A 15443-nucleotide genomic window follows, 5' to 3' on the forward strand; every position below is an offset into this window, starting at 1 on the left:
CCTGGAGCCTGCCTGCCCGGCGGTTTCTGGGGGTGGCTTGGGGAGGGACGACGGTGAGGATTAACACTTGATAATGAGGTAACGCATTTTTTTTTTACTCCTTCACTATTGACACTATGCCCTGAGGCTGCTGAGGGGGGTGGTAGACGGTTTCCTGCCAAGTAAGTTCATCCTACAACCTCACCTCCGTGCTAACCCAGAGCTGTCTGCAGACTTGATTCAGCAGACAGCCCTCGAGACGTCTAGTGTGTGTGATAAACGGCGTAGATGTTGGCGTGAAAATGGTGTTGAGGCTGTAGGAAGAAGTAGGGGAGAGAGGAGACAGGTGCCAGTCGCCTGGGGTCGTGGCGCGGTGAACACAACACGGTGGGAGGGGGCTCGCACAGCCGTGTGGAAAAACCGCTCGTGTTTTGCCTTCGCGTGGAAAGTGTTCCATTTTCCCGAGTCTCAAACACCCGTGGTTGTTAAGAGACATCGTGGATTGGATGGGGAGATGTGTCCTGGTGTGTCAGAAGCCCCGAACCGGGCGCAGTTGGAATCAGGGGCCGCCGGTCGTTTAACCCCCTTCCCAAGCATGCGGAGACGGACGGTTTTGTCCCCTCTGTGAGCCGAGCCACTCCCCATTGCTTGGCATTGTCTGACTTTGGGGGCGTTCTTTCCTCTGCCGACAACAATTTAAAAACGTCGAATTTTAAGAGCGTGTGCTGAAAAGCCCCAGCGTGTGGAACTGCCTGTAGCTCGGGAAAGACTCACCGAGCGAGTGGGGGGGTGGCTGTGCCATTACGTGGCTTGCAGCCTCAAGGGCTCCACGCAGCAGTCTGACTTTTCTCGTGTCTCAGCGAAAGGTCTGGCCAAGAGGAGGGGAACCTGATGCCCGTGTGCGATGGCGGTGGTCAGGACACCGTGCCGGTAAGTGCCCGTGCTGGCGGAATCCGTGGCCACGCGGATACACGCTGGTTACGTGGGCCTAAGCTGCGTGTTTCCCTCGGGGGGGGGGGGTTGTGACACGTTCATGCAGATGGCAAGGTGTAGACAGGAACGCGGGAGAAAAACACGGATCCCTTATAATCTGTCCCGACAGCGCTCACTAGTAACATTTTGCTACAGGGGCACCTGCGTGGCTCGGTCGGTTGAGCCCCCCCACTTGGGCTCAGGTCATGATCTCGCGTGATCTCGCGTGAGTTCGAGCCCCGCGTCGGGCTCTGTGCTGACGGCTCGGAGCCTGGATCCTGCTTCGGATTCCGTGTCTCCCTCGCTCTCTGCCTCTGCCCTGCTCACGCTCTGTCTCTCTCTGTCTCTCTCAAAAATAAATTAAACATTAAAGAAATTAAAAAAATATATTTTCCTGAATATTCTTCTAGTTTTCTTTTTTTTTTTTTCTTAAAGCCATCTCTGTGTCCAAACTGGGATTCGAACTCACAACGTGAGAGCAAGCGTGGTGTACCAGCCACGTGTCCCTCTTCCAGGCTTTTTATGCACGTACACACACACGCATGTGTGTATTTGCATATCTGTATGCACGCATGTGTGTATTTGCATATCTGCATGCACGCATGTGCATATATATATCCTAAAATTTAATAAAAAATGAGTTCAAATGGTATATATTGTTTTATAGTTTCTTTTTTTCATCTTATGAAATTTTAGGCTTAAGGATGTGCCTGGCTGGATCAGTTGCCACACCATGCAACTCTTCTGTTTTTGTTGTTATTTGTTTAATGTTTATTTATTTTTGACAGATTTGAGAGAGAGAGAGAGAGACAGAGTGCAGGCAGGGGAGGGGCAGAGAGAGAGGGAGACACAGAATCCGAAGAAGGCTCCAGGCTCCCAGCCGTCAGCACAGAGCTGACTGGGGGCTCGAACCCATGAACCGTGAGATCAGGACCAGAGCCAGAGTCGGATGCTCAACCGACGGAGCCACCCAGGCGCCCCACCCCCAAGCATGCAACTCTTCATCTCAGGGTTGTGAGTTCGAGTCCCATGTTGGGTGTAGAACCTACTAAAAAAAAAAAAAAAAAAAAAAAAAAGCAGAAACAAACAAAATAGGAAACAAGATTTGTAAGTTTCACCTGTCTCCTGAGTATCCTTGGAGTGAGTTTGCATTGCTGTGTAGACAGCAATCACAGACCACAGGGTGGTCTGTCGGCCACGTAGCAGTTTAGTTAATAACCCCTAACGTTAACCGGGCTTGTCATGTATACATGGGGGTGCGACCACAGTGTCGTGAGGTTACTGTTTTCCAGTCACTCCTGACTTGAGAATGAAAATACGTGGCGGTCCGACTGTAGCTGGGGTGGCTGCTTGGGACCTGAGATGGTGAGGGTTGGTCATCGTGGCCTCGAATGTGCGTGCGAGTCTGCAGAGTTGGCTCAGGAGCACGCAGACAGGCGGGTTAGACTGAGGCCCCCGTGGCTTTAAGCCAGCACGACGTCAGGGGTCATGCGTGTCTGGGCGCGTGCAAAGCCCCCCAGGGCTGTGTCCCCAGGACGCATTCGTAGCACTGCGGTTGGCTGTTTACTGGCCACACATTGTGCTTCTGGGGCTCCACTTGGTGGTCTCCTCCCCTGATCCTGCTGTGTCCCCCTCCCCACGACCAAAATACATGCCGTTTTTTTTTTTTTTTTTTTTTTTTTTTTTTTTTTTTTTTTTTTTTTCAAATTTTTTTTTTTCAACGTTTTTTATTTTTGGGACAGAGAGAGACAGAGCATGAACGGGGGAGGGGCAGAGAGAGAGGGAGACACAGAATCGGAAACAGGCTCCAGGCTCCGAGCCATCAGCCCAGAGCCTGATGCGGGGCTCGAACTCATGGACCGCGAGATCGTGACCTGGCTGAAGTCGGACGCTCAACCGACTGCGCCACCCAGGCGCCCCAACATGCCGTTTTTAATTTATTCGTGCTGGTCCTGGAGAGTCAAGCTCGTTTTTGTTTCAGACGCTTGGTGTGAGGGGCACCCGGGTGGCTTAGTCGGTGAAGCATCCGACTCGGCTCACGTCATGATCTCACGGCTCGTTGAGTCTGAGCCCCGAGTGGGGCTCTGTGCTGACGGCTCGGAGCCCGGAGCCCGCTTCGGATTCCGTGTCTCCCTCTCTCTCTGCCCCTCCCCTGCCTGCACTCTCTCTCTCTCTCTCTCAAAAATAAATAAACATTAAAAAATTGTTTTCAAACACTTGGTATGAAATAAACACGTATTGAAAGTGTGTGGTTTAACACACGTGGACACCTTCTGGGCATCACCGCCATCAGGATGATGACTATCTCCACCCCTCCTGCCCCCTCCAGATCTTGTAAGCCTTCGCAGTGGCAGACCCAACACCTCTCCACACCCACTCCAGTCTGCCCTGTCCCTGACCGTGACACTGTGTGCATTTCCTAGAGGGTTATATACAGGGACTCACGCACTACGATTTCTTTTTCTTGGTGCTCGGGCATCATTCACTCAGCATAATTAAGTATGTTCGCATTCAACCATATTGGAATGGGTCGGTAGTTCATTCCTGTATTTTCTTTATTTTTTACTTTTTAAAAGTTTATTTATTTTGAGAAAGAGAGACTGTGGGCAGGGGAGGGACGGGGTGTGTGTGTGGGGGGGGGGGACAGAGAATCCCAGGCAGCATCAGGGCAGAGCCCGAAGCAAGCCTCGATGTCGTGAGCCAGGAGATCACGACCCCAACCAAAACCAAGAGTCACAGGCTTAACTGCCCGAGGCCCCCAGGCGCCCCGGTTCATTCCTTTTATTACAGAGTGGTTGCTGCACCTGTGGACCGACCACCGTCTGTGTGTCCGTTTACTGTGGACGGGACATTTGGGTTGTTGGGAGGTTTCCTTATCCCTGATAAAGCTGCCGGGAACATTTGTGCACAAGCCTTCGTGCGGAAAGATGCCTCTGTTTCTCTCGGGTAAATGCCAGCGGCACGGTGACTGGTAGGCACACGTGAACGTTCTAATGGCGGTGGGTTTGCAGTTCCCCTTCCCTAGTGCCTAATGACGTGACTGTCGTCCACTAAGGGCCCCACCTGTGTGTATCTTCAGGCGAGGACTCTGTTAAAATCGTTTGTGACTCTCCTCTATCGAGTGGTTTGTTGTTGAGTTTTGAGACTTCTTTTTTAACGAACTTAATTTTTTTGAGAGTTCTTTTTTAAAAATATTTATTTTTGAGAGAGGGAAAGAGAGAGCATGAGCACGGGGAGGGGCAGAGAGAGAGAGAGAGAGAGAGAGAGAGAATGTGGACCAGGGGAGGGGCAGAGAGTGGGAGACACAGAGTCCGAAGCAGGCTCCAGGCTCCGAGCTGTCAGCACAGAGCCCGACGCGGGGCTCGAACCCACGGACCGTGAGATCATGACCTCAGCCCAAGTCGGAAGCTTAACCGACTGAGCCCCCCAAGAGCCCCTGTTCAGTACCGTATTTTTAAGCAGATTATCTTCTTTCGGTGGAGTTGCCTTAGCAATTTTAGAAAAGGCCAATTGACCATATTTGCGTGCTTCTACTTCTGGACTCTGTCCTGTTCCACTGATCTACGGGATATCCTTTTGCCGACTACCACACAGTCTTGATTGTCTATGGCTTTATACTAACGTTTGAAATGAGTGCGAATCCTCCAATGTTGTTGTTTTTGAACGTTACTTTGGCTGTTCGAGTTCCTTTTTCTTTCTATACATTTTAGAATCAGCTTACTAATATCTAGAAAAACGTAGGCGGAGATGTTGATTGGGAGTGCACCGAATCGAGATCACTTTGGGTCACGTTCACATTCTAATCCTCTGAAGTCTTTCAGTCCATGAAGGTGGGATGCATTTCCATTTCTGTACATCTTCTTTAATTTCTTCCGGCAATGTTTTGTACTTTTCATCGTACAAATCTTTCACCATCTCGGGTAACACTTAAGTATTTTATTCTTTTTGATGCTATTGTCAAAGTCCCCTACTATTATTGAAATGTTATCAATGGGTTTCTTTTTTTAAAAAAAAAATTTTTTTAACGTTTTATTTATTTTTGAGACAGAGAGAGACAGAGCATGAATGAAGGAGGGGCAGAGAGAGAGGGAGACACAGAATCAGAAGCAGGCTCCAGGCTCTGAGCCATCAGCCCAGAGCCCGATGCGGGGCTCGAACTCACAGACGGCGAGATCGTGACCTGAGCTGAAGTCGGACGCCCAACCGACTGAGCCACCCAGGCGCCCCTCAATGGGTTTCTTTATGTTTGTTATTAATTGATTTATATACTTAGGTGTTCCAAGTTGGGGGCATAAATATTTACAAAGCTCTAGATGGCTTTGATTACATTGAGATACTTTCCTTCTATTCTTAGTTAATTTTATTTTTTAAATGTTTTTATTATGAAAGGGTGTTGAATTCTGTCCGATACTTTTTCTGAACCTGTTGAGTTGATCATGTGATATTTTTCCTTAATCCTGTTGACATGGTGCCTTACGATGATCAGTTTTTGTATGTCAGACCAACCTTCTATTCTAGGAATAAGTCCCGCTTGGTCATGCTGTCTAGTCCTCTGAGTTCCGTTCGCTGGTATCTTGTTGAGGATTTTTACATCAGTGTTCATGAGGGATGTCCGTGTGGTTTCCTTGTAGCGTCTGTCTGGCTTTGGAATCCGAGGAATGCTGGCTTTCTGGAATGAGTTGGCAAGTGTTCCCCCCCTCTTCAATGTTTGGAAAAGTTTGAGAAGGATTGGTGTTAGTTTTCCTAAAATCCTTTGGTAGAATTCCTCAGTGAAGTCTTCAGGTTAAAAGCTTTTCTTTTCAGATTTTCTATTTCTGTGTGACTTAGTCTTACTAGGTTTTGTGTTTCTAGGAATTTGTCTATTTCATATACGTCATCCCGTTTGCTGCTGTGATGTTATAAACCTGTTTCTGTGGAATCTGTAATAATGCCCCCACTTTCAGTCCCGATTTTCGTAATTTGAATCTTTACTCTTTTGCCCTTAGCCCATCTAAGCTAAAGGTTTGTTAACGGTTATCTTTTTTATTTTAAGTTTTATTTATTTAAGTAATCTCTACACCCAATGTGGGGCTTGAACTCACAACCCCAAGGTTAAGAGTTCCATGCTTTTCCAACTGAGCCAGCCAGGCACCCCAAATCTGTTATCTTTTTGAAGAACCAGCTTTTGGTTTCATTGGGTTTTCTCTATTGTTTTTCCATTACCTATTGTGTTTATCTCCGTTTTAATTCTTTGTTAGGTCCTTCCTTCTGCTACCTTTGGATTTAATTTGACGTTCTTTTTCTCATTCCTCAAGTTGTAAAGTTGTGTTGTTGATCTAAGATCTTTCTTGGTTTTTGGTGCCAACATTTACAACTGTAAATTTCCCATTAGCACCACTTTCCCACCATTCCAAAAGCTTTAGTTATGTTGATTTTCACTTGCATTTGTCCCTAAATATTTTCTTTTCCTTTTCTTTTTTTAAAAAATTAATTTATTTTTTATTTTTTAAATTTACACCCAAGTTAGTTAGCATATAGCGCAACAATGATTTCAGGAGTAGATTCCTTAATGCCACTTACCCGTTTAGCCCATCTCCCCTCCCACAACACCTCCAGTAACCCTCTGTTTGTTTTCCATATTTAAGAGTCTCTTACGTTTTGTCCCCCTGCCTGTTTTTTATATTACTTTTGCTTCCCTTCCCTTGTGTTCATCTGTTTTATATCTTAAAGTCCTCATATGAGGGAAGTCATATGATAATTTGTCTTTCTCTGACTAATTTCACTTAGCATAATACCCTCTAGTCCCATCCAAGATTTCATTCTTTTTGATTGATGAGTAATACTCCATTGTATATATATAAACCACCCCTTCTTTATCCATTCATCCATTGATGGACATTTGGGCTCTTTCCATACTTTGTCTATTGTTGATAGTGCTGCTATAAACATGGGGGTGCACGTGTCCCTTTGAAACAGCACACCTGTATCCCTTGGATAAATGCCTAGTAGTGCATTTGCTGGGTCCTGGGGTAGTTCTATTTTTAGTTTTTTTGAGGAACCTCCATACTGTTTTCCAGAGAGGCTGCACCAGCTTGCATTGCCACCAACAATGCAAAAGAGATCCTCTTTCTCTGCATCCTCGCCAACATCTGTTGTTGCCTGAGTTGTTAATGTGAGCCATTCTGACAGGTGTAAGGTGGTATCTCATTGTGGTTTGGATTTGTATTTCCCTGATGATGAGTGAAGTTGAGCATTTTTTCCTGTGTCGGTTGGCCATCTGGATGTCTTCTTTAGAGAAGTGTCTATTCATGTCTTTGTCCATTTCGTCACTGGATTATTTGTTGTTTTGGGTGTTGAGTTTGATAAGTTCTTTATAGATTTTGGATACTAACCCTTTATCTGATATGTCATTTGCAAATATCTTCTCCCATTCTGTCGGTTGCCTTTTAGTTTTGCTGATTGTTTCCTTCGCTGTGCAAAAGCTTTTTATTTTGATGAGGTCCCAGTAGTTCATTTTTGCTTTTGTTTCCCTTGCCTCCGGAGATGTGTTGAGTAAGAAGTTGCTGCGGCCAAGATCAAAGAGGTTTTTGCCTGCTTTCTCCTTGAGGATTTTGATGGCTTCCTGTCTCACACTTAGGTCTTTCATCCATTTTGAGTTTATTTTTGTGTCTGGTGTAAGAAAGTGGTCCAGGTTCGTTCTTCTGCATGTCGCTGTCCAGTTTTCCCAGCACCACTTGCTGAAGAGACTGTCTTTATTCCATCGGATGTTCTTTCCTGCTTTGTCAAAGATTAGTTGGCCATACGTTTGTGGGTCCATTTCTGGATTCTCTATTCTGTTCCATTGATTGTCTGTTTTCGTGCCAGTACCATAGTCTTGATGATTACAGCTTTGTGATACAGCTTGAAGTCCCTGTCCCTAGATATTTTCTAATCTCCCTTGTGATTTCTTCTCTGAACCACTTGTTCTTTCATAGTTTTGTGAATTTTCCAGTTTTCCTTCTGTTATTGATTTCTACTTCATACTGTTGTGGTCAGAGAAGATACTTTGTATGTTATCTGTCTTTTGAAATCTAATAAGACTTCATTGGTGGTCTAACGTGTAGTGTATTCTGGGGAATGTGCTAAGAACACATGAGCAGAAGGTGTGTGCTGTTGCTGGGTGGAGGGTTCAGTATATGTGTCTTAGATCTAGTTGGTTTGTTAAGTCTTGTTTGTCCTCACTGGTCTTCTGTCTGGTTGTTCTGTCCATTATTAAGAGTTCAGTATTGAATCTCCAGCTGTTGCAGAATGATCCATTTCTCCATTCCATTCCATGAACATGGTATAGCTCACCGTTTCTGAAAGCCTTATTTGATTTTTTTCATCAAAATCTTGTAGTTTTCAATACACATATCCCACACCTATTTTGTTAGGTTGATATCTAAGTATTCCATTTTGGGGGAACTGTTGTAATAGCTAGTGTTGTTTTTTTTTTTTTAATTTCAGTATCCAGGTTTTCATTGCTTGTTTTTAGAAATATGATTGATTTTATTAAACTGACCTTGAATTGGCCTTGCTAAATTCACTTTTAAGTTTGAGGACATGCCAATCTATCTCCAGCGTGTTGCTGAGGCACAGCCTTCAGTGTGCACACATATCAGTGTGGGGTTCCTACAAGCAGAACCAGATGTGTGTTATGGTGAGGTTATCAGTGGGCCAGCCAGCCTAGTACTACAGCCCTCAGATGTTCTCGTTTGTGGAAGACTGTCATGTGGTGGTGTCACAGAGGCCCACAGTGTAGGGATGCAGGGGTGTGGGGCACCCACAAGTGGGCACACTTGTCCTGAAGACCGTCTGTGCCCCAGGATGGCCCTTATGGGCTCATGGTATCCGTGAGCCCCTGGTGGGTCGGACGCTAGTGGGCAGGGGAGCATCGAGTCAGGACAGGCATGGCCGTGGTTCTTTCACTGCATCCATGCTGGTCCCCATGCAGTAGCAGCATCCCACTAGGGAAGGCCATGCTCTATTGGGCAGGTGTGCCCAGGAGTGACGCCCAAGTTCTGCTGTCTGCACATGTGACCCTTGGCTCTGGGTTACTCTCCCTGTGCCCCTTGAGGCTGTGGTGGTCTCAGTCCTGCTTCTGCGGGGCCACTGGGCCCACCCCTCCCAGAAGGACAGGGAGAGCCGGCTCATATCATGGGTCTTACCTCCCCCAGCCTTGCTGGTCACTGGCCTGAGCTCCCCATCTCTATCTGGGGCTCTGACCAGTGGGGTGATGGGAACCCCATATCCCTGAGAGACAGTCCTCAGGATGGGGTTTAAGATGGCTTGCTGTCCCCAGGACACTGGTGGTTTGTGGCAGCGGAGGCTTGTGTCTGAGCACCCAGCTGAGGGCGTGATGACAGTCAGAGACCCTGGCCGAGACCTCTGTCCTGCAGCAGCGGTGGGTGACATGGGGTGGCCACCCTCCTCTCCCGGGGGCCCCTGGTGGGGATGGGCAGTTCTAGTGGACACTTCCTGCCCCCTGGGTCCTGGAGTTAAGGGGTCCTCTCATTAAGCTGGCCTCCACTTAGCACCATTTCCTGGCCCTTCACATCCTGCTCTCTGGCTGTAGGTGCAGGAAGGACCCTCAGGGATCCGGGATGTCAGTGGGATTGGATTCCGACGGCGTGGGCGGGCCACACGCAGGAGGTACAGGAACGAGGCTGGCCAGTTCATCTCCATGGTGACCTTCTTTGAGGTGATGTCCGGGAGGAGGGGCTCCATACTGGTATTGACCACTGTGGGGAGGGCTGGGCGGGCTGGGTGGTGCTGTGCTCCCCTGTGCCGGGCCAGGTGCTGCCAGCTTGAGGACCGGGTCCTGGAGGCTTCTCTCTACTGCCTGCCCACCAAACCCCAGGCCCACCAGGGCCCTGCAGTCCAGCGCACTTCCACTGTTGGTCTTTGGAGGTGGTGTCCTCTCCTGTGTCCGCAGATGGGGTGTTCCTTCCCTCCCCCATCCTCGGACATAGCATCCCCTCCCTCGTCCTTGGACACGGCGTCCCCTCCCCCAACCACGGACATGGAGTACCCTCCCCCAACCATGGACACGGCATCTTCTCCCCCATCCTCGGACACAGCATCATCCCCGACCATGGACACGGAGTCCCCTCCCCAACCATGGACACGGCGTCCCCTCCCCATGCTTGGACACGGCGTCCCCTCCCCCAACCATGGATATGGCATCCTATCCCCTGACCTTGGACACGGTGTTCCCACCCCCTGACCGTCCTCAGACACGATGACTCCTGCTCCCCTCTTCAGGCTCAGTGTCCCCTCGCTGCTCCCTGGCATCGATGCCCCTGCCTGGGGGTCTGGGGAAACCCTCCCTGCTCCCTGGAATTGATCCCCCCGCCTGGGGGTCTGGGGTTGCTCCTGCACCCTCCGTTTCAGGTGCCTGAAGCCCCCTCCCTGCCCAGGGTCTCAGGTGATCATGGACCCCTTGCAGCGGGTACAGGACAGGCCATGAGGAGCTGAGAGCTATTTGGTGTGAAAGTGTGAGCACATGGTGACAGGTGGGCACCCCTAGGGGGTGCGGCCAGTTGTCTCCTGAATGTCCAGGTCTCCTTCACAGCTGTGTGCTCCCGATGGTCCAGGGTTCCTGCCTAGGGCCACCACGGTGCGCCCCTGCGTCCCCGGGTGTGTGTGGGGGGCTACACCCTCCTCACCTGCCCGGGACACAGGGTGTGCGGTGCAGCCCGTCACATCCCACTCTTTGGTTTCAGGCTCAGGGAGCAACCTCGGGGGCCCAGGATGCCCGTGGGCAGGGCACCTGCCGGCGAGGGCGGCCCCCGCGGAAGTACCGCAAGAGGAAAGTGGCCATCACCGCAGAGGTGACCCTGTTTGAGATGGTTGCCCTGGGGAAGAACTCTGTGCAGGTACCGCCCACCGCAGGGGACGTGGGCTGGACGCGGGTGCGACACACGCTGCTGGGGCCATCAGGGGCTGAGTGTCCCCACAGGGTCAGGACGACACTGGCCACAGCTCTGTGCTGCCCTGTGTACCCAGCCAACAGGTGTGCCGGCCATATATGCCCGTCACACGTGTTCACTGCCGCCTGTCACACACCGGATCACACACACACGTGCTCACCGCCGCCTAGCACACACCTGATGACACACACACGTGCTCACCGCTGCCCGTCACACACCTGATGACACACACACGTGCTCACTGCCACCCATCACACGCCTAATCACATACACACGTGTTCACCGCTGCCTGTCACACACCTGATGACACACACACGTGCTCACTGCCGCCTGTCACACGCCTGATGACACACACATGTGCTCACTACCTGTCACACGCCTAATCACATACACACGTGCTCACCGCTGCCTATCACACACCTGATGACACACACACATGCTCACCGCCGCCTGTCACACACCTGATGGCACACACATGTGCTCACTGCCACTTGTCACACACCGGATGACACACACACACATGTGCTCACTACCACCCGTCACACACCTGATGACACACAGATGTGTTCACCACCGCTTGTCACACACCTGATCATACACGTGCTCACTGCTGCCTGTCACACACCTGATGACACACACATGTGCTCACTGCCGCCTATCACATGTGCTCACCGCCACCCTTCACACACCTGATCACACACACAGACGTGCTCACCACCTCCCGTCACACGCCTGATCACACACGTGCTCACCACTGCCCGTCACACGCCTGATGACACACACATGGGTTCATCACCGTCTGTCACACATCTGAGCACACACACGTGCTCACTGCCACCCTTCACACACCTGATCACACACACACGTGCTCACCACCACCCATCATATGCCTGATCACACACACGTGCTTACTGCCATTTGACACACCTCTGATCACACACATGTGCTCATTGCTACCCTTCACACGCCTGATGACACACATATGTGCTCACCACTGCCTGTCACATGCCTGATCACATACACACATGCTCACCACCACCCGTCACATGCCTGATCACACACACACATGCTTACCACCTCCCATCACACACCTGATCACACACACACATGCTCACCTCCACCTGTCACATGCCTGATGACACACACGTGCTCACTGCTGCCCGTCACATACCTGATCAGACACACATGCTCACCGTCACCCATCACACACCTGATCACACATGTGCTCACCGCCGCCTGTCACACGTGTTCACCACCACCCGTCACATGCCTAATCACACTCACGTACGCACCGCCACTGTTCACACACCTGATCACACACGTGCTCACTGCCGCCCGTCACACGCCTGATCACACACACGTGCTCACTGCCACCCGTCACACATTTGATCACCCACACATGTGCTCACCGCCACCCATAACACGCCTGAACATACACACATGCTCACCGCCGCCCATCACACACCTTATCACACACACACGTGCTCACTGTCACCTGTCACACACCTGATCACACATATGCTCACCGCTGCCCATCACATGTGCTCACCACCACCCTTCATACACCTGATCACACACACACATGATCATCACTGCCTATCACACACCTGATCACACACACACGTGCTCACCACCGCCCATCACACACCTGATCACACACACGTGCTCACTGCCACCAGTCACACGCCTAATCACACACACATGCTCACTACTACCCGTCAAACGCCTGATCACACACACACGTGCTCAGCACTGCCCATCACATGCCTGATCACACACACGGTCACCACCTCCCGTCACACGCCAGATCACACACACGTGCTCACTGCTGCCTGTCACATGCCTGATCACACACTTGTGCTCACTGCCACCCTTAACATGCCTGATCTCACACACACATGCTCACTGCTACCCGTCACAGACTTAATCACACACACGTGCTCACTACCGCCTGTCACACGCCTGATCACACACACATGCTCGCTACCGCCTGTCACACGCCTGATCACACACACGTGCTCACTACCGCCTGTCACACACCTGATCACACACACACATGCTCACTGCTGCCCTTTACATGCCTAATCACACACGTGTGCACCACTGCCCATCACACATGCCTGTCTCACATGCTCACCACCGCCCTTTACACGCCTGATCATACACACGTACTCACCACCGCCCATCACATGCCTGATCACACACATGCTCACCACCGCCCATCACACACTTAATCACACACATGTGCTCACCACCACCTGTCACACGCCTGATCACATACACACATGCTTACCACTGCTCATCACACGCCTGATCACACACACGTGCTGACCATTGCCCATCGCATGCCTGATCACACACGTGCTCACTGCCACTTGTCACATGCCTGATCACACACACATGCTCACCACCACCCATCACACGCCTGATCACACACACATGCTCACTGCTGCCCCTCACACGCCTGATCACACACTTGTGCTCACTGCTGCCCTTAACATGCCTGATCACACACACACGTGCTCACAGCTGCCCTGCCAACTGTCACATGCCTGATCACACACACACGCGTGCTCCCCACTGCCCATCACATGCCTGATCACACACACATGCTCACCGCCGCCTGTCACACGCCTGATCACACACACGTGCTCACTGCCACCTGTCACATGCCTGATCACACACTCATGTGCTCACCACTGCCCATCACATGCCTGATCACACACACATGTGCTCACTGCCACCCGTCACACGCCTGATCACACACACGTGGTCATTGCTGGCCCATAACACACACACCATCACACCTGTGTCCTCACTGCTGGCCTGTCACATGTGCGTCATCACACACGTGTGCTCACCTGTGCTGCTGCCCCTGCAGACGGCTGTCGAGGAGTGGGTCCAGTCTTACAAGGAGGACAGGGAGCTGGCCCTGCTGGACCTCATCAGCTTCTTCGTCCAGTGCTGTGGCTGTGAAGGTGAGCCATGCTCCTGGCACTCCTGGGCCTCTCTCTCTCACGTGCCGGCTGGGCCTCACTGTCCTGGCCGACTGTGGTCCTAAGACACTGGGCGGGCTGGGGCCTCCTCCAGAGGCTGGTTTGGGTAGGAGATCTTGGTTTTTTGGGGAGCAGCGAGGCCGGATTACTCCTGTGGCCTTGCCGTGGCCTCTGAGGGATGAGGTGTCGTGGCCCCGCCCACCTCCCACGCCCTCCCAGGAGAAGGAGGAGGGGTGGTGCAAACCGCGTTTTCATGTTGAGTGAGCTTCTTTCTCTCCCAGGGATGGTGACGGCCGAGCTGTACCAGACCAACCAAGGCAACAGTGTGGTTCACAAGATGACCGAGAAGTTTGACCAGGTGAGGCGGGCTCCGTGCCCTCCATGAGCCCGGGGCCTGGGGGTCACAGGATCTTCCCTGCTGCCCCGTGTCCCCCAAGCCTGTGGGTTCGCCATCAGGCTTGCAGGCTGAAGCAGCCCAGGCGTCACGATTGCACAGGTAGACACCGTCCGCCCTCACGTCCCTGGGAGAAGCGGCCCTTCTTCCGCTGGGGAGACCACGATTCTCTGTAAAGGAAAATTTGACCTTTAGTTACTATTGGAGATTCCATCGTGTACGTGGAAAGTACCGTTATAAAACGGTAACCACGTGGCCATCGTCCAGATGCAGAGAGAGCGTGGCCAGTACGTGCCCAGACGTGCCCTGCCCCCGTCCTGACCTCCTCCCCACCGGGACGTAACCATGCCCCGAACTTGGTGCCCAGAACATGCCATGGCATATCTGTCCCACGTGGGCATCTGTAGATGATGTCACCTGGCGCCCAGGTCTCTGCACGGGAGACACGCTTGACAGAATGATTCTGACCAGTGTTATCGCGTGAAGCCGTCTGGTGCACAGCTGTGGAATGTTCCATCGCACGCCTATGCGTCCTTCCTGTCTCCATTCTGCTTCTGATGGCGTTCGGGTTGGTTTCGCGCTCTGTCTGTGTGTCGCTGCAAACGTCTGCTGTCCGTGTGTCCTGCTGTGCGTCTTCACGTGTTTCTGTAACTTACGGCCTGTGCATGCACACGTTTTCCTGTGCGAGGTGGCACCAACGTGTGTGCCCAAGCAGGAGCCTCTACCTGTGTGTTAGACGTCGCCTTGGTCCTGTTCCCTGCCAGTGCGTGATGCGATGTTGTTAGGTTTTGCTAGTCTGGTAGGTGTGCACGTGGTACCTCTGGTTTCGGTTTCCTGGATTATTAGTGAGGCTGACCACCTTCTTGCATTCAAGCACTATTCTCGTTTAAAAAGGCTTCTTAAGACATTTTTTGATGTTCATTTATTTTTGAGAGAGACAGAGACAGAGACAGAGACAGAGTGTGAACAGGGGAGGGGCAGAGAGAGAGGGAGACACAGAAGGTGAAGCAGGCTCCAGGCTCCGAGGTGTCCACACAGAGCCTGACGCGGGGCTCCGACTCACGAACTGTGAGATCATGACCTGAGCCGAAGTCATGCGCTCAACCAACCGAGCCACCCAGGTGCCCAAAAAGGTTTTTTTAAATTGTGGTAAAATACATACAATATGAAATG

At 51.3% G+C, this 15443-nt stretch overlaps 1 protein-coding gene across 1 annotated transcript in view; it reads left to right on the forward strand.

Moving 5' to 3' along the window:
• Positions 1-15443, forward strand: part of LOC122212676 (cohesin subunit SA-2-like) — a 49042-nt gene continuing 33599 nt past the window's right edge. Inside the window, exons 1-7 of the mRNA XM_042926641.1 lie at positions 1-78; positions 840-909; positions 9251-9352; positions 9524-9649; positions 10674-10826; positions 13762-13858; positions 14158-14234. Coding sequence (XP_042782575.1) covers positions 74-78; positions 840-909; positions 9251-9352; positions 9524-9649; positions 10674-10826; positions 13762-13858; positions 14158-14234 — 630 coding nt within the window. The 5' untranslated portion in view covers positions 1-73. The remainder of the gene's footprint in view (positions 79-839; positions 910-9250; positions 9353-9523; positions 9650-10673; positions 10827-13761; positions 13859-14157; positions 14235-15443) is intronic.

The sequence above is a fragment of the Panthera leo genome, chromosome Y (assembly GCF_018350215.1).
Source record: "Panthera leo isolate Ple1 chromosome Y, P.leo_Ple1_pat1.1, whole genome shotgun sequence".
NCBI classification, from domain to species: Eukaryota; Metazoa; Chordata; class Mammalia; order Carnivora; family Felidae; genus Panthera; species Panthera leo.